Source organism: Maniola hyperantus, chromosome Z, assembly GCF_902806685.2.
Source record: "Maniola hyperantus chromosome Z, iAphHyp1.2, whole genome shotgun sequence".
NCBI classification, from domain to species: Eukaryota; Metazoa; Arthropoda; class Insecta; order Lepidoptera; family Nymphalidae; genus Maniola; species Maniola hyperantus.
Genome location: NC_048564.1, coordinates 13,754,680 through 13,775,229, shown reverse-complemented (window position 1 = coordinate 13,775,229; position 20,550 = coordinate 13,754,680). Strand labels below are relative to the sequence as shown.

The 20,550-nt window shown below is 37.6% G+C and overlaps 2 protein-coding genes across 2 annotated transcripts in view; one reads left to right on the top strand and one right to left on the bottom strand.

Annotated features, from left to right (window-relative positions):
• LOC117995436 (N(G),N(G)-dimethylarginine dimethylaminohydrolase 1) overlaps positions 1 to 20,550 on the bottom strand; it is a 408,993-nt gene that overhangs the window by 315,350 nt on the left and 73,093 nt on the right. The gene's annotated exons all lie outside the window — the stretch shown is intronic.
• The window catches only part of LOC117995781 (glutamate receptor 1-like), a 307,480-nt gene that overhangs the window by 248,785 nt on the left and 38,145 nt on the right, over positions 1 to 20,550 (top strand). The window contains exons 7-9 of the mRNA XM_069508830.1: positions 15,273 to 15,526; positions 16,106 to 16,237; positions 17,877 to 18,068. Of these exons, the coding sequence (XP_069364931.1) occupies positions 15,273 to 15,526; positions 16,106 to 16,237; positions 17,877 to 18,068 (578 nt within the window). The remainder of the gene's footprint in view (positions 1 to 15,272; positions 15,527 to 16,105; positions 16,238 to 17,876; positions 18,069 to 20,550) is intronic.

Below are 20,550 nucleotides of genomic sequence, written 5' to 3'. Positions count from 1 at the left end.
GATAGTTATGCACACCCGATTTAGTTATAGGCTAGGGACAGATCTAGCTGAATATTGTCATCTATATATATATTGTTGATCAATCGTTGTCATTAGCCATCTTAATGCAAGATGGATTCTCGTAATTCGTCACATTTTAGAGTTCCTACATAAGGAACCCTAAAAATTTTGTGCACTCACCCGTATTCGGTTCGTATCCGTGATTCTTCGAAGTGGCCGCTATACAAATACGTACATTCGATTCGAATTTTTTTTACGGATCAGTAAAATCACGGATGAATGCACAAACGCCCTGAGTATTACGTTTTTATCGGCAGATTATTATTTGAAAAGAGCAACCGCCGAGTTTTTTGCTGGTTCTTCTCGGTAGGAATGGCGTTCCGAACCAGTGGTAGATGCATCCGAACGATTCGAAAGCGCTTTTGAAAGTTTACTTGAATAAAAAATATTTTCATTTTCATTTTAAATAACGCTGCGATTCTCCACATAGTCTAGAGTCTAGTCTAGCATAATGCAGATCCGTAGAAACTCTTTCCGGCATTGATGTTGGAAGCCCCCTATACTATATTCTGTGGGTTCCGGTGTCCAAATAATATATTAGACCACTGCGTTATTAAATTTTCGAATCCCAATTTTAATATATTACCTACTTTACCTACTACAACGGCACTGTTTTATCACCGTACTCTTTCAGAGATATTATAGAGAGTGAGCCAGTGCGTGCTAGACCTTCGCTATTTTATAAAAGCTGAAAGTGTCTGAAACTTTAATAAATTGTTCAACTTACGGACGTCAAGCAGGGTCGCCATGACACTGTCTGGCAATATATGTCGTGATTTCTAATACCTACTATTTCAAAAAAAAAAAATTGAGTTTATACTTTGACGTAAGATTTTTTACATCTTTATTACCTGTGAACTCTCAAAACCACCATGATTCAAACTTCATAGTCGCTGATCGTTCCTCTCTGTATTGAGGACAATACGCCGAAAAACTTTCAGGTTTTTATTAAACAACGACGGTCTGACGCGCGCTGGCTCTTAGTCCATTAGGTTTGAGAAGCGTTCCCAACTTTATGGGTGAAGATTTAAATCTTTAGGACATCATAAAAATTCTTATAAAAGTACCGAACCTTATGATTCTTGCTATGAAAGTTTCCTCATCTGTGGCGGGTTGTCCTATTTTACCAACCCAATTACAGATTACTGATTACACATTACACACACACACTATTTCTATTTCTACTGAATCCAGCGGCTCCTGCGACTCGTCCGATATCGTTCGTCCACCTAGTCGGGGGGTCTTCCAATACTGCGTCTTCCGGTGCGAGGTCGCCATTCCAGCACCTTGGCACCCCATCGTCTATCGATTTTACGAACTATGACTATCTTATTATATAAAACACAAAAAATGTTTTTACCTGTGTCCTTTATAGACTTAGAACCCATCCAACCGATGTGTCCCAAACCGGTTTCATTAGAAAGGCAATAATGCAAAGTTTGTTATAGATTAGTTTTTTTTAGTTTTTCAGCGTATATAGTAGCACACACCGGGTATCCGCTAGTATCTATATAAACTTGTAAAGTAAAACGTTAACTAAGTACAAAATTTCATCCCAAGCATTAGAGCCATTTCCGAGAATCCATAATCACACAGTATTATATACAACATACAAATATAAGTCTCGCAAATTGCGAATGCGCGTGGCCGCCATTTTAGTAACGTCAGCACTAGACTGAAGTTTCGAGCTGATGGTATATTTTTATTTCGGCCGACATGGTTCCAGCACAATAGCAATTTGCGGGACTTATACATTTATAAAGAATAGGAAACAAAAACATGAAAAAGCTTTAAACCCTCGCTAAAACGTATTTGTTCGGTTTACTATATTTACGAGTACAAAATACAAACATCATAAATTCTAGTTTTTTCCTACTTAATCACTTTTCCATTCAGTAGTAATTTTATCATTTTTAGGGTTCCTCACCTCAAAAGGAAAAATAAACCCTTTAGGAATCACTTCGTTGTCTGTCTCTCTATCTGTATGTCGTGTCTGTCAAGAAACCTATAGGTTACTTCCCGTTGATCTAGAATCATGAAATTTGGTAGGTAGATAGGTCTTTTAGATTTGTGGTTACATCACAAAAAATAATTAAAATGTGTTCATGAAAAAATAATTAGTATTTTCAACTTTCAAAGTAAAATTAATATACCAAGTGGAGTATTATATGAAAGTATTATAATATATTTACCTTTAAATTCTAAAACAGATTTTTAATTATTTTTACGAATAATAGTTTTTAATTTATCGTGCAAAATGTCAAAAAATACGACTGTAGAACGGAACCTTCGGTGCGCGAGTCTGGCTCGCACTTGGCTAGTTTTCCGTATTAATTTGTAGAGTACCGATAAAACCGTAATACTAAGAACAATTTGTATAATATTTTTGCAACTAAGCGAAGCTTTCTACTTACTACTTTGTTTTTTCGTTGAAAGCTTTGATTCACTAATAAAATAATCCGAGGTTTGTTCTGAGAAAATATTAATTAAGTATTAAAAGTAGCAAAACAAGGGTTTTCCAGTTTATATTGAAATGTTTACGAGAGTCTTAACGAAGGAGCAAACGTTAAGACTTATCACTTAATATCCACCTACACTATTTTACCCCCATCCGCTTAAAGTAAGTAACGTCAGCAAAAATAGTTTTCACGAGTAGGTATGTGAGTTTGTGCTCGCGACTTCATCCGCGTGGACTAAACAAATTTCAAACCCCTATTTCACCCCCATAGGGGTTCAATTATCAAAAATTCTTTCTTAGTGGATGCCTACGTCATAATAGCTATCTGCATGCCAAATTTCAGCCCGATCCGTCCAGTAGTTTGAGCTGTGCGTTGATAGATCAGTCAGTCAGTCAGCCACCTTTTCCTTTTATATATTTAGATGGCATTCATATTGTGTTTTTAATGGTTATATACAGAAATAAAATAACAGAAACAAGAAACAATAAAATAACAGAAACAATGAAAAAATAAAATAAAATAAACCACAAAAAATATAATGACTGAAACATTTAGGGTCCCCTAGCAGCGAGGTAGGACCCAAGTACCTCCTTCCAGTGCGTTTTCTCCTCAATATTGAGAGGTTAGTACCTACAGGGTGTAACCAGAACGCTAGCAAAAACTTAGCGTTATTGTTATACTACCTAAACATAATCCAATACCAATAACCATTTGTAGTTTAGTAATTTAGTATTTTTCAAACTCGAAATGTATTGCGTGCAAAACTCGGGTCAATGCCCCGCCTACGACACGGCATTGACTTGACTCCGAGTGGTCTACTTACGCAACGTTCGTTCAGTCTCAGTCAGATGTTTATTTGCAATATATTGTGAACTTTTGCAAAATGTAGGATTTTTTTATATTTTTTTTTATAAAAAAAAAATTGGGGGACCTATCTTCTCTATATATAAAAATGAATCGCTGAATGTGTTGCTGATCGCAAATATAGAGAACAGCTGAACCGATTTCGCAAATTCTTTTTTCATAATATTCCTTGAAGTACGAGGATGGTTCTTGCGGAGAGTTTTTTTTTTAAATCCTGAAAAACAAATTGACTGTTAGGCGGTACGAAGTTCGCCGGGGCAGCTAGTAGTAAATAATTCACGATTACCGAAAATGAAACGTATTTCTCTTTGTGAAGAAAATTATCCGTGAAGACTTGAGTCCGGGTCCAGCGGAATTCCGGCGTAGTGGCTCGGAGGACGTGATTTCTCTAGACATCGTTATGCCTTTTCTTACGTTGTACAGTCAATAGGGCGACTGAGACGTGTAGTACGCGACAGATCTAGATGGCAAATGAGGTGAGCCCCGAACACCCGCACGTCACCCGCGCTATCCTGAGACGTATAGTACACGACAGGTTTAGATCGCAATCGGGGTATGAGGTGGGCCCCCACACCCACACGTAACCCGCGCTATCCCGCAACAAGTTAGCGCGGGGGCTGTGCATTCCCCAGCCCGATTGCCATCTTTTATTTCCAATCTCGTAGATCATTTTTAGGTTTCCGTACCTCAAAAGGAAAAACGGAACCCTTATAGGATCACTTTGTTGTCTGTCTGTCGGTCTGTCAAGAAACCTACAGGGTACTTCCCGTTGACCTAGAATCATGAAATTTGGCACGTAGGTAGGTCTTATAGCTGACATTCGGAGAAAAATCTGAAAACCGTAAATTTGTGGTTACATCACACAAAACAATTAAATAGTGGTCATGAACTAATAATTAGTGTTTTCAACCGTGATAGTGAGACACTTGTCACAGATAATGTATTTCTGTTGCCGTTATAGCATCAAATACTAAAAATAAATATTTAAGGGGGTTCCCATACAACAAACGTGATTTTTTTCCGATTTTATAGATAAAAGTACGGAACCCTTCGTGCGCGCGTTTGACCCGCACTTGGCCGGTTTTTTCTTAAAACTTGTTGGCTGTCATACTAATTTTGACAGCTTTGTAGAACACAATTTTTGTTCGGAATAACTCACGCATTGAGGTCGAAGTCAAATATTCTAGCCATTTCTATAATCTTATTCAATATTCTTCGGCTGTTTTGTTTACCGTCATAATAGTGCAGCGAGAGAACAAATGGATAAACAGAAGCAAATCGAATTTAAAAGTGGAGCGCGACTCTGGCGCTGATATAGCGCTGATTGCTTTGACTTTATCTTCTGAGTTCTAACTCCTGCCTTTGTTTGCGACTAGTACTTCCAACCTTGGATATAACTTGAACTGTGGTTTGCGGGAAAAGATTTTAGTTATTAACATTTCTTATCTAAAAAGGTTTATTCCTACCATTCCTTCCTTCAATTTCAATCATCATCATCATCATGATCAACCCATCGCCGGCTCAATACCGAGGACGGGTCTCCTCTCAGAGTGAGAAGGGTTTTGGACATAGCTCTACCACGCTGGCCTTGTGCGGATTGGTAGACTTCACACACCTTTGAGAACATTATGGAGAACTCTCAGGCATGCAGGTTTCCTCACGATGTTTTCCCCACGTTAAAGAGAGTTATATTTAATTACTTTAAACGCACATAACTCCGAATAGTTAGAGATGCGTGCCCGGGATCGAACCCCTGACCTCTGATAAGAAGGCGGACGTCCTAACCAAAGTCACAGCTTTTAAGCTTCAATTTCAAAATTTGACCTTGTTGGACTTATGTCCAGGTGTGAAAGCTGTCGGTTATAACGATGACGACGAATCATTTGGAATATGCATTCAAGGCTTAACTACGGCCAGCCTTAATCAGTGGGCCAATATTCAATAGGCAATTTATTATCAAAGTTAAATTGGAAAATGGAATATCCTCTAGGGATAGCGTGAATTCCCACGCAGACCGCGAGCGTGGCGTCGGCTAATCGATGCTCGCACTAGAGTTATTACAATATGTGGGTGTTTTAGTGATAATTGACTATCGAGGTCTCAGATTCAAGTCCCAGATTGGCCAAAAAAAACTTACTGAAATTTTGTATATATAGTATTGGATTGTGTTTAGGTAGTATAACAATAACACTAAGTGTTCTGGTCACACCCTGTATAGTTGTCCTAAGTGACATAAATAAATTGGATTTCTGCTTTTTCTAATTAAACTTTTCAACTCCAGATTGCTGAAGGTTTTTATTTTTATTCAGATACAAGTTAGCCCTTGACTGCAATCTCCCTGGTGGTAAGTGATGATGCAGTCTAAGATGGAAGCGGGCTAACTTGGTAGACGTAATTTTTTTTAAACCCATACTCCTTTGGTTTCTACACGGCATCGTAACGAAACGCTAAATCGCTTGGCGGCATGGCTTTGCCAGTAGGGTAATAACTAGCCACGGCCGAAGCCTCCCACCAGAAAACTGTTTTACAGTTACCCATCTGTAACTGTAATCACTACCCGTATTATTAATGTGAAAGTGTTTTTGTTTGTTGGGTTGTCTTTCAATCAAAATTCAAACGCTCGTAGCTTTAGTTTTAAGTTTGCGTAATAATTATCACCACTATATCATAGAAATCCAACATCTGACCATCAAAAAGAGTTATTAATTACCTTTTTTGAATAAATCATTTGACTTTGACTTTGATCATGCTGCAACGGAGCAACGGATCGACGTAGTTTTTTGCATAGATTTGGTCAAAGACCTGGAAAAGCAGTCTACTTAGATTTAAAATGTAAATCGAAGAGTTCCCACGGGATTTTTAGCGTACTTCAAAAGGAAAAACGGAACCCTTATAGGATCACTTTGCTGTCTGTCTGTCAAGAAACCTACAGGGTACTTCCCGTTGACCTAGAATCATGAAATTTGGCAGGTAGGTAGATCTTATAGCTGACATTTGGGGAAAAATCTGAAATCCGTGAATTTAGGGTTAGATCACACAAAAAATAAAAATTGTGGTTATGAACTAATAATTAGTATTTTTAACTTTCGAAGTGAGTGACTATATCAAGTGGGGTATCATATGAAAGGTCTTCACCTGTACATTCTAAAACAGATTTTTATTTATTTTTATGCATCATAGTTTTTTAATTATCGTGCAAAATGACGAAAAAATACGACTGTAGTACGGAACCCTCATTGCGTTTTTATTAAAACCTAAATCCACTTGGACAAATTGCGTGCATCAACTATTCAAGAATATATCGTCTTAGGTATATCCTGAGCTAAGCTAATTCCTAACTCCGTGGGCTTATCAAAAGATAGCACGGGGATTTGATTATAACATTTTTGAAGGAGAGTAAAAAATCAAGTTCACCCTTAGATCATCATGATCAACCCATCACCGGCTCACTACAGAGCACGGGTCTTCTCTCAGAGTGAGAAGGGTTTTGGCCATAGTCTACCACGCTGGACATGTGCGGATTGGTAGACTTCACACACGGCACACCTTTGAGAACATTATGGTGAACTCTCAGGCATGCAGGTTTCCTCACGACGTTGTCCTTCACCGTTAAAGCAAGTGATATTTAGTTAATTAAAACGCACATAACTCCGAAAAGTTAGAGGTGCGTGCCCGGGATCGAAACCCCGACCTCCGATTGGAAGGCGGATGTCCTAACCACTAGGCTACCACAGCTTTACCACAGCACCCATAGATAAAGCCCGATAATAATCATAATTTGCCACAGGTGTTCAACCCACCATCGGCGCACTACTGAGCACGGGTGTTTTCTCAGAACGATAAGGGTTTGGTCATAGTTCACTACGGCCGATAAGTGCGCATTGGTGGACGGTATCACGGTAATATTATCATACAGTATTGTAACTCGGCCGTATCTTTGAAATAAATACCTACAGCAACGCGGTACGTAAACATGCGATAGGGCTACCCGCCTCCAGCATTTTAATTACATTTGCCTTCTTTGTGTTTCCATTTAGTTTTGTAATTGTAAATATACTTTTTCTATATATCTATACTAATAAATAAATAAACAAATAAAATACTTTCGCGCGGTTATTGTTAAAAAAACAAGCACCGTCTGTTCGTCACTGCGGCACAGTCGCGACTGGCTGCACCGCGAGCGCACCGCGTAGGTAGGTATAGCTCGCGTTTCGTCCGTTTGTATAAAGTTGGAATACTGTATAGATAACATTAGGTACCGTGACGGTATGTTTATAGCATTTTTAATTTCATGGCAGTTTTTCGCGTTAAATCATCGCTGCACAGCATAAATTCATCTCAAGATGGCCGCCCCACATCCAGCGATAACGCCCCCATTACCCACACGTCAACCCTCTTCCAGCCGTCTTCGGTTCAATCTCTTCGCGGATATTACCCCCAAATTATGACGACACTCCATTGCATAATGAGTCTAGTGGTGATGAATGACGTGTTCCATCTTCCATTGACATTTCCATCGAACAGCTTTTATGATGAGGCTTACTGATGGGCGATTGTGAATGACATTATTCGAATAATTCGATTGTAGAAGTCATAATTGTGCATAATTAACATTTACGCATTGGTGAGTCTGCCATTTTGTTTGTGGGTGTGATTACGTATCTCGCGACAGGCTTGCGACAGGCGTAAATCTCGCGATCATTGCTGTCAAACGTCACACGTAACAGCGGCTAGAGAGAGACAGCAATAGCCACAAAGCAAAATAATAATAAGAAGAAGAGAGACAGCAAATGAACTGTCGTATTGCTACTGCTGTCGCTACTGCAACGTTTTACGTAATCATACCGCCGCGCGCCGGCGCCGGTTCATACGAAGTAATATAATATAAGTCAATGCTGTATAATCAGTCTAGCGATGATGAATGATGTGTTCCATCCTCCATTGACATTTTCTTCAAATCGCTTTTGTGAAGCGAGCCTTATCAAAATAACACTTTCTTTGTGAAAACTGTGAGATTTATTCGGCATTATGAAGGGGATGAAATGACCTATAGAGGGGAATAATAGGGTCCAAACTAGGTGCCATTTAAAATTCTAATGCTAGGATTTATGTCGAGATGACTTGTAATAAATTTTTAGTTCTTCGAATCAGTGTAAAAAGAATAATATTTTTTTTAGATTTAGTTTTGAGTTTGTTGTGGGCTCTTCCTCAGACCTTTAACTTTAGGTATTTTTTTATAATTAACAACATAAAGAATGTTTAAAAAGTCCACTTTAGGCTCAGCAAAAAAAAAACCACGAAGGTTTAGATGAAGTGTGTCATTCCGTCTATTTATCTAAATATATAAAACGGAAAGGGGACTGACTGACTGATCTATCAACGCACAGCTCATACTACTGGACGGATCGGGCTGAAATTTGGCATGCAGATAGCTATTATGACGTAGACATCAGCTAAGAAAGGATTTTTGAAAATTCAACCACTAAGGGGGTGAAATAGGGGTTTGAAGTTTGTGTAGCTCAAGTCTCGTAGTTGTGTAGTTGTGTCCGCTTTGAATGCGGTGTCCTGTCTTTCACTTTCAGAATAATTTGGGACGTCGTCGTTGCTCCTATATTTAAGGGCCCGCTATCACTTGAACTGTGAAATTCTAAGATTTCAAGCTCCAAATTTACCATCATAGGACAAACTTTCAAATAATTGAATACAAGTTTATTTATTTATTTATTTATTAATGTATCATATTTACAAAATCTATTTTTTTTTGTAGTGTCCAATCTCCCGCACTTAGTTTTAATTAAATAAATAACAGACTCAACTTTGAAGCCCTAAATCTGCCCTTGAAAATCATCTAATTTACTGGAAAAAAATACCTGAATATCAGAAATATTTATATCAGTCTTGTTGACTTATAACGTAGTAGAATATGGATTTTTAATCACATTACTGGGTAAAAAAAGAGAACTGTTGCCAATTTTCACGAATTATATGGCTAATTTAAGACAACTTTTTGTATTGAATAAAACATAAATTCAACCAAAAATTTATACCAGAATAAACTATTTTCTTTAACAGATATATTTGTATAGTTTTGGTAACAATGTATTTATTTGATAAAGCATAAAAAAATTATAAACATCACTCTAAATTACTATAAATAGCCACGCAATGGCTTCATTCGTATGGCCGAGCGTAAAGAACATCGGCGTGGGATTACCTGAATGTTTTAGGAAGCGTCTAGAAATGTGACCTATGCAAAACTTAGTAATTTAATTGGTTAGTTTTTATACAAAATTAGTTTTGTAAGACTTTATCGTAGATTAAATTATTAAATTAATAAATTATTATTTGATTAAATTCATATCCGGTGTTGGTTATAATGACAAAACATTACCAGAGTTGCCACTCTAGAAAAAGTTACCTTTAAAATAGGTATTTCGTTATTATTAAGTAATAAATAAAACTGTTTATAAATCAATGCTTACAAACTATATTTATTATTGTGCTAACTATTACCCGCAGCTTCGCCCCCACGTGGCTCAAGGAAAGAATAATTATTGAGGGTTGTTACAACAATTTTTGATGTAATAGTTGGTTTGTAATGGTTGGTTAATGGGAACAGTTTATTTGTCTGCGCTTAAACTTGCTTTACGGCTCTAGGCTCTAGTGTAACTATAATCATGCAAAAAATTACATCAATCCGTAGTTCTGTTTCGCATTTATAATATTATGGTTAGGTATATTCCGTAAATGCATCAACTTAATTTTACCAGAACATCTCTACACAATGTCCGATACAAAACTATAGTGCATACCTAGACTTGTTAGATACCAAACCATCGCACTTACATCCGCGCTTATTTACAGTAGGCACGCTGCAGAAAATAATGTACATCAACCTTTAGAATGAGATTTCGGATTTGTAGAGCGTTGTTTCTGTCACTCATACCTATGTGACGTTTTGTCAGTCTTAACGACAGAGGCGATGCTCTACAAAACCGCTACGTCTTTCTAAAGGTCGATGTACATTATTTTGTGCCGCGTAGGTACTGTATATTAGTGTTGAGTTTACTGGACGTCTAAAAAGTTGAATATTTTCTTTTCTTTATACTTATAGAGCATTATCCAAGAGCTATTAAACAACTTATATATTGTAAGTCGTAATTAAAATAAAATTAATGGCAACACTTATTGCCATTGCCATCTTGACAAAGTCTTGACAAGTATTTATAATCGCTGTTGTTTTAAATGAGGGTTTATATTAAAAGCAGAATAAATGAAAAAGGTTTTATATCTGATTTTTAATAGAAGAATAAAAACTTTTGATTTTTAATAGATTATTGGAATGTCATCTGAACATAGTGATAGCATATGCATCTGAATAAGATAAAACCTTACAGGATAAAATATGGTAAAAATTGGGTTAAAAGGAATTTAAATACCTACAAATTAAATAACAACTTCAAGACTTGTATTTCAGTTGTATTCGCAGTTTTTTTCCAGTTTCTAGTTTATCGTTAGTTAATCACAAGCTTCCTCTCTGATTATCTCGTGTGTTTTGGCTCTATCAAAATATGAGAGCCTTGCTCCGGATTGGTTGCATATTGCCTTTCTAGAAGAAAGAGGTAGTTACCAACTATCCGTAATTAATAGGGATCTTGGTTCCATTGTCAAATCGGAACTGTTTACGTGCATAACAACTAAACTATAATCACAGACTAGTACCGTAAAACGGGGTGAATAGGAACCGGGGTGTGAATAGGGACAAAACTGGGAATGAGATTTGAACGTAAAAATAATACCCAAATCAGCTTAGAATTTTGGTAGCATTGTTTTTCCCTATAGTAGAATATTTAATCTTTTATTTGGCAATACTGAACCAGAGACAAATTGGCATTAAAATAACGAAAGCGTAATTGCAAAAACGTTGTTCAAAACACGCTAAGCCGTAGGTCTCAAAACTTTGTTTACTTTGACGCAGTACGAGAATAAAACAGTACAAAAACTATTAGAAATCATTAAACATTTATCTAAGAGGCGTCACAAAAGCAGATTTGTCTAAATGTTACATATTTTTCTGTAAAAAAGAAAAAATTGGAAACCAAGTGGTTTTGGCTTTGCCATAGGGATTATAGGTACGGGAAAGGGGTGGATAGGAACGCTATACTTACTGAATTGGAACGAATCAAGGTTAAATAGGAACAGTAAGGTTTATATAGGGACAGGGCTGTCACTTTAAATATTTAATTAAATTGTTCAAAAAATTTTTTCTTTCTTGTGTAGTCGACTAGTAAAATTTAGTTAAATGGCATTTTACTGTTTAATATTGATAAATAAATAAATAAATAAAAATATTTTTTATTCAATTAAACTTTTACAAGTATAGGTAGTACTACACTACTTGTAACAGTTTAATTAAATAAAAAATATTTTTATTTATTTATTTTTGAATCGTCAAACCACTGATTCGGAATGCCAGCAACCAGCAAGAAACTCGGCGGTTGCTTTTTTTTAAAGATTTGATACCTACTATGCCATGTATAATAACATATAGCCTATGTTACTTCTGAATAAAATAGCTATAGAATATGGTGAAAGAATTCTCAAAATCAGTCCAGTAATTTCAGAGTTTATCGATTACAAACAAACAAGTCTTCACTTTCCTAATCTAAATATATAAAAGGAAAAGGTGACTGACTGACTGATCTATCAACGTACAGCTCAAACTACTGGACAGATCGGGCTGAAATTTGGTATGAAGATAACTATTAAGACATAGGCATCCGCTAAGAAAGGATTTTTGAAAACTCAACCCCTAAGGGGTTGAAATAGGGGTTTGAAATTTGTGTCGGACGAAGTCGCGAGCATAAGCTAGTTTTGTAATATTAGAGGATAGACGAACTTGTGTTTGACAACCCTAACCTTTTTTCCCTATTCACCCCTTTGCCATTCCGTTACACCCCGGATCAAGTATAAATAGGGACAGCATATATTTTGATTAAAATATACCAGTAATTTATCATTATTTTATATTTTTTGGATGTTTCCTTAGAATTCTTACAACCGGAGATGCTTACAAACAGTTAAAGCATCATAATTTGTACCAAAACATCCGTAAATTTCAATGCGAAGTTAGATTTCGTACCTATTCACCCCGTTTTACGGTACATCATGCTAAATACTGAAAAAGATCTTTTATAGACAATGCTAATGCCAATGGCATGTAAAGGACCATTGTTTAGTAGGTAAGTATCTTAGCTGTGCTCGTTTGCTACTCTTTGTGCGCATGAATGAATGAATGAATGCATGCGCGTGATTCGTGCATTTGCAGTTGCAAATGTCACTCGTCAGAGTCTCTGACTCACGAGTTGGGCACACAACTCTTAAGTGTTTTTACTTGATAATATTAATGCATCAATCTTGCATATACTACCAACCAAAGAGTATGTAACCACTACGTTACTTTCATAATCTCAAAATATAAAAATATTAATATCTTTTTTTTGGTGGATCCTGAAATGAAAAATCTTGGTGATTATGTTTAAGTAATGGACCCCCTGTGGTATTAATATTTTTTCCTACATAGACGCATTCAAGGTAAAATTTTGTTTGAAGCTCGCCATTGTTCAATGTAAACCTCCTGTTCTGTGTTCTTTGTTCTGTGGCGATCGTTTTACCGAATAAAGTACCGAGGCTGTCCCAACATTACTGTTTAGAAAGAGCTAGGCTATATGGAACAAGAACCACTTCTATATACCAAGAGAGAAGTTTTCAGGAGAAATTAAAGATACGCCTATTTCTGAGGCTTTTACATGCATCGATATAAATGACAAGACATGCCCAAGCGAACAAAATTTTTCACAATTTTGGAACCAAATAAATCAGCGCCACCTCTTAGATACTAATGAACGACCCGTTTGAAATCCAGACGTCACTGAGGTTGCATTGGTGTTAGTTAAATAAACATTTTGAGTCGGTGCCATTTTGCTTGCTCAATGGCCCTGTCCTTACGAAGTAACATATAAGTCTATGTATTTATAAGTCAATGCTTACATGTGACATTGCAGCATTTTGTTTTCAGTGGAAAAATTCGCATAAACATTTCACTATTTCTGTCTATATATATGACGGCCGAGCTCGAAGTTGGGTCGCAATCTAAACGAGTTAATTGGTTTACATGGAATGCCAATTACTTAGTTTTGCGGTTGCTGCAATAAGCGAATAGAGCTGGCCCTTTATGACGTTTGAGGGGGTTTTTTTTTGAGCTTTCAGTTTTTACACCAATTAAAATGATGTCAGTTTTAATTGCCGCAAAATATGTTAATTTGATGACTTCTCAATGTTTATAGCCATTTTCTAAGATTCAGTAAACAATAGGTCCATATAATCTGGCACGGCCCAAATGTAATTTTTTTTAAATAGCATCAAAATAAATACTTTTCGAGATTTTTTGAATGGGACTATTATTGGTGGTAATGGAGGTCTTAGACAACAGACAAACAGTTTGGCGTCCTTTGGGTACGGCATCCTAAGGTCGAAAGCCATGAGGTTCCGTAGGATATTCATCAAAAGCGTAGTTTTTATCGTATCTTTTAGTCTATCTCGCTTTCTCATATAGGCAACTAGCTTATGCTCGCGATTTTGTCCACGTGGACTACAAAAATTTCAAACCCCTATTTCACCCCGTTAGTGTTTAAATTGTCAAAAACCCTTTCTTAGCAGATGCCTTCGTCATAATAGCTATATATATGCATTCCAAATTTCAGCCCGATCCGTTCAGTAGTTTGAGCTGTGCGTTGATAGATCAGTCAGTCAGTCAGTCACCTTTTCCTTTTATACATTTAGATAATATGCATTGCGCAGCCAATGAAGTTCACGTTACCTCGTCCGTACATTTGTCCGTTTTTCTTTTTGCACGTAATAATATTATTATTTCCCCATCCTAAACATCCGTAAAGAAATTTCTCTTGAAATTGAGTGTGAATTATGACGTTTTTTACGAAAAACTACCAATCATCTCCTTCACTAAAATAACTAGAAATGAATTAATTACTCAAATACAATTGAAAATATTCTTTCAAACGTAAACTGTACTTAAAGCATTTCTTACGATAGTAAAAAAAGGATTTTTCTTTAACAATATTAATTACTCCGGGTTCTATTGTCATTTGAAATGAATTGCTCCAGACCTTCATTCTCTAAAATTTTCTCATCACTTAATCAAATGGACTTAGAGAAATGAGATTTTTCATAAAATTAACGAAACATTTTTTTTAAAAATTACAATGTGGCTAATCCTGTTGCACACAACCTCTAAACTAAATTGACAGGTCTAAACGCAGCTAATATGCAGCATGACACATAACTAGGACGCCAGATATGGTGTACAGTTCTTGCAATTCACGAAGGCTAGCGAACTTTACTTGTGGTAACGTCGTTTACATGGTCCTTGCGTAAGTGTGCGTGCATATCGGACCAATCAGTCGCGAGCAAGCGCTGTCAAACGCACTCATTTAGTGTACCTTACGTATGCCGATACGACTTTCGGCTTCGAGGAACAAAGCTTGGCGCTTGGCACCTTGAAACACAAACACAAATAACTACGATGCCCACCAATTTTCAAAAATGGACTCCCGAGCACGTTTAGTTTTAAGTTCTTTGACTTTAGGATAACGTACGCATTGAGGGTCAAACCTCTGTGGTTTTTTTGCAATGCGTGCTACCTAATATTAATGTTTCTTGAATGTTGATAATATTTTTTTTAAAGTACTATAACTGCACGTAAAGGTTATATTTATATTGCCTGGGCAAAGCCCTCCCTCCAGGTATTTCACAATTCCCGATTCTGTGCCTCTTCGTAAAGTTTACACATTTTTTTTCATTACTCACCAGGTCTCCTCCGCCTTCAGCAGCTGTACATAAGCATGAAGCCTGGCAAAGTGATGTTCCAGATCACGTATGTGAAACGCGTGAGCATGGCTAGCGAGGCCATAGCATTCCTGGTCTCGCTGGAGCGCATGAACCGTTGGAGTACCAAATATGTCGTCCTCGACTGTGGAACCCAAGTGGCCAAGGACACGCTGGTTCAACATGTGCGCGAAGTCCAACTCGGGAGGCGGAACTACCATTACTTCTTGACGGGCTTGGTAAGTTGCTTTTTTTTCATTGCTCACCAGGTCTCCTCCACCTTCAACAGCTGTACCTAAGCATGAAGCCTGGCAAAGCGACGTTTCAGATCACGTATGTGAAACGCGTGAGCAAGGCTACCGAGGCCATAGCATTCCTCGTCTCGCTGGAGCGCATGAACCGTTGGAGTACCAAATACGTCGTCCTTGACTGTGGAACCCAACTGGCCAAGGACACGCTGGTTCAACATGTGCGCGAAGTCCAACTTGGGAGGCGGAACTACCATTACCTACTTCTGGACTGCAATCTTGCCTGGTGGTAAGTGATGATGCAGTCTAAGATGGAAGCGGGCTAATTTTTTTTCCAGACGCCTTTCAAGTTTAAACTTTAGAAAAGAAAATATAAAATATCATTCCTCCCTGTGCTGGGGACGGTACGCAGAGAAACTTTCTGCTTTCATAAAATAACAGAGGTCTGGCATGCGCTCGCTCTTTGTCCATGTGCGTTAAAAGATCAGTCAGTCAGTCATTCAGGACAAGTCTTTTAAATGTATAGATGAAATATAGGATTATGGATCGTATTTTACTCATTTTTCTCAGGTGATGGATAATCTACCGGACAAAAGTGTCGTGGAGTTTGGGGCCATTAATGTCACCGGCTTCAGTATCCTTGACCACTCTAGAAAGACTGTCCAGAAGTTCGTAGAGGCATGGCATCACGACTCAATTTCGGTAAGCTGTTTTGGAAGTCTTTACCAGAGAAAACTTAGTATGGTTATTTATCATGGCCAAATTATTTGCAATCCAATCCATCACCATCAGACTGTATACGTCCACTGCTTGATATAGGCCAATTAAAGAAGTCTCATCCACCCGCTTGGTCTGAAGGTGGCAGACCTTCTGGTCATTGGTCCAGCGGGCTGAAGGTTGTCCTACACTTCGCTTACCGCTACATGGTCTCCACTCTAACACATCTATCTCATCGGCCAAACAAGCTATGCAGGGTATTTGATAAAATCCGAAATGAGCAAATACGCAGAGGATGCAAAGCGACCGACGTAGCTCAAAGGATTAATAAGCTGAACTGGCAATAGTTCATATCTGTCGTAGAACCATATTATACAGCCATGCCCTTTATCCGCATTATCTAGGTCTTCGAAAGTTCCGTAGGACCTCTTTGATTTCACGGGATAAAAAGTCTATGCATGTTTCCGGTATGCAAGCTTTCTCTGTGTACCTGGTTAAAAAAATAGACCGTGAAAAGGTAACAGATAGGTGGATAGACAGACACGCTTTTGTATTTATAATATTATAGATGCCTACAGATTTTTTCATAAATATATAAAAAAGTCGCGCTTACTTCGCTCGCGCTTTTACTTTGTACTGGTTGATGCCCGCAACTTCGTCCACATGGATGTAGGATACCTACATCCATGTGGCGTAGGTTTGTATTTGGCGTAGGTTAGGTATACACCTAACCTACGCCAAATACTTATTTATAATAATCTATTGTTATCTAGAGTAGCGTCCCCTCTTAAGATTCGTGAAGAAGCCTTCATTGAGATTCATCTCGAAGGCAAGGGTCACTAAAAACAGGGGTGTAGGTTACCATTACATATTTACGTGACGGCAATGCGAAATGGAAACAATTCCTTAGGGGCACGTGCCCGAATCATTATGAAATAATTATACATTCAGCCGGCGATCTTTGTAAATAGGTCCCGTTTAATAATGTCTTGTTAGATATTTAAGTTTACGCTAATTGCAATATTGATAATTTTGCTTGAATTCCTTACCGGTTCATCATCATCATCATCAACCTATAGACGTCCACTGCTCGACATAGGTCTCTTGTAAGGACTTCCTCCCTGCGACTCGTCTGATGTCGTCCGTCCACCTAGTGGGGGGTCTTCCAACGCTGAGTCTTCCGGTGCGAGGTCGCCATTCCAGCACCTTGGGACCCCAACGTCTATCGGTTGTACTAACTATGTGCCCTGCCCATTGCCACTTCAACTTCGCAACCCGTCGAGTTATGTCGGTTAATCTTCTTACTTGAGTAAAACTTACAGGTGTATCAACACCTTTAGGTATCTGCGACAGTTCGATATGGCAATCGGCGTATGAGGCGGGGGGATTGGCGTTCCCAATGTAATGTTGGGAACGCCGATATTGTCCTGACTACAATAAAATTTAAAGTATGGGTTGCCTGGAAGAGATCACTGTAGTGATAAGGTCGCTCTTTGTTTTTAGGAATATCCTGGTTTTTTTTATTCTTTGTGATAGTATTAAGCAATAAAGATATGTCAATTAAATAAAATAATTTATATCCCGTAGTGTGACATAATATTTACATTACACATTGGTCCAACAGGCGCAGGCTGCACTGATGTACGACGCAGTGCAAGTCCTGATCGACTCCAGCCTGCGCATGCTCATGCGCAAGCCCAACTTCATGCGCGGCGCGCGCCACCGCAGTGCCAATAGCAGCAAGATCGACTGCTACCCTAAAAATGAACTAGTCCCCTTTGAATACGGCGAGAGGATGTCCAGGATCATCAAACGGGTTCGTACACTTTTAAAATACGGCATTTGACAACTAGTCAAATCAGTAACTTTTTATCAAACGTCAAAACGCGCGCTTTGTATACGATATTCTATGAAATACCGGTGTGTGACGTCACAATCATTTGACGTGCTTTTTTTAGTTTAATCGATAATTTAAAATGGTTATTACACTTAAAACCAACAAAGAACGTGGATTTTACGTATTTTGGAAGACCCTCTATTTAATAATCACTGAGAAATAATTTATTTTTCATGTAGTCAAATACCCAATTCACACGTATTAGAAATCATCTCATTCATGGCCTATCGTGGCAACCCCTTGTCAGACGTGCTTAAAGTTTAAAAGTTTAAAGGTGTCTGGCAGGGGGTTGCCACGATACTGACAGGCGTACTCAGAGTCGCTTAATCGTTACTTAAGTTTAGTTAAAACGAGACAGAACTATATCTCTCAGATAAATCTGTCTCGTTTTAACTCAATCTTAAGTAACGATTAGCGACTCTGAGTACGGCGGTGAGTGTCTTATAAAAGCTGACAGTTTCTCTGAGTGTTGTCCCCAACACTGTGAGGAACGATCAGATAATATGAAGTTTGGATCATGGTGGCATTGGGAGATATCATACCTACCTACAGGGGTAATAAAGGTGTAAAACATCTTACGTCAAATTATAAAGTCTATTTTTTATATATTCTTATTATGTATCACACAAAGAAAATATTGAATATATTCAATATTGAATATGTGATATTCCAAAGAAACTATAAAAATACCTAATAACACTTAGTATAGTAGCCACCCCCTGCCAGACTTTAAAGGCGTCTGGCAGGAGTTTGCCACGACACAGTGTCTGGCAATGTATGAAGTGGTTTCTAATACTATTCAGAAGAAAATATAATTAATAGACTTTATACTTTGACGTACGATTTTTACACCTTTATTACCAGTTATCTCCCAAAGCCACCATGATCCCAACAAACGTTCCTCCTAGTATTGGGGACAATACGCAGAGAAATTTCGCAGAAAACAAAAATGATACAATAATTATTACAAATCAAATTAATCATTTTTGTTTTTGTAAAATATTTTGTATAATACACTTATTACACAAAATATTTTACAAAATTCCAAAAATGATTAATAAATTCAATTAAATAAAAACATAATACGACTATGGTACCAATTTGTGTTCCGCAATCTAATTATTTGGATAAAATAGTGTCATTTTTCAGCACAAAAATCTAGACCGTTAGCTACTTTTGTGAAAATATTAAAACGTAAGCATTTTCACACAAAAAGAAAATATATTCTAATTATATTATTTATTCCAACACATTTCAACAATTTTTTTTCCTCTTGCCGCATATTTTATTTACCCGAAGTTGTTCGATTCTGATTTCTGCGTAATATTCTATACCCGAGAGATGTTTCAAATTCTGTATTGCTTATGCGAATGAATGACACCAATTCATATATTCTACACAGACTGGAGGGAAAACATAGACAGAAAATGGGCTGTAAAAAAATACAGAGCCGTTGCCCTAATACAACGCAATTTTATAATTGCGTTGTACTTATGTCCAGCAAATTGCTAATGCGCGTGGGTGCCATTTTAGTGACGTCAGCACTTAACTGAAGTTTCGAGATGGTACATTTTAGCGCAATAGCAATTTGTGGGACTTATACGCGATCATCGCAAGTTCGCGCGAATTTTACAAACATGATCTCGAATAGGGGTCCTAATTGGCATTCGCACGATGATCGTGTATTCTCGTTCTTTTTGACGAAAGCACGCGTTGGTCGCATCGCTTACACGCGCGACGATCGCGTAATTGCGTTGTATTAGGACAACGTCTTACTCTTACTGAAAATTATACGCGTTTAACGAGTATCACTTTTTTTTCCTTATTGTCGAGTGCCAATTAGCTACTCAATTATATTACCATCGAGCCTAAATTATGACTAATAAGTAACTTTATTTTAACCTAAACTTATATAAAATTACTTATTAGTCATCCCTTAAAAAGAAAATAATTTCCCTAAAAATGCTTTGTGTGCATACTAACCTTCAATGGATTAAAAATTAATGTCAAATGAGTTCGGCGGCTATCATTCAGGCTCAGATACTGAGTTAACGAATCAGTTGGTTGGTGAGGTCGCTGTCAAAGCCCAAAAAGTTTCCACTGCGTTAGTAGCTTTTTAGCATATTTTCTTCAGAAGCTTATTATATACTTAACCGGTGCACAAATGAATTCATTATGAAAAATCACGATGCCTCCATCTATATTTTTTCTCACGTCTGTGTCATTCAATGAAAGCGAGCGAATGCTTCATTACGTATACCAATGTGTTAGAAGTCTGTCAAAAATATATTGGGTATAAGCAAAATGTTCACAACAATATGCGACAGTTCGAGATGGCATTCAGGGTATGAGGCGGGGGACGCCTCACACACCCGCATGTAACCCGCACTATCCCGCACTG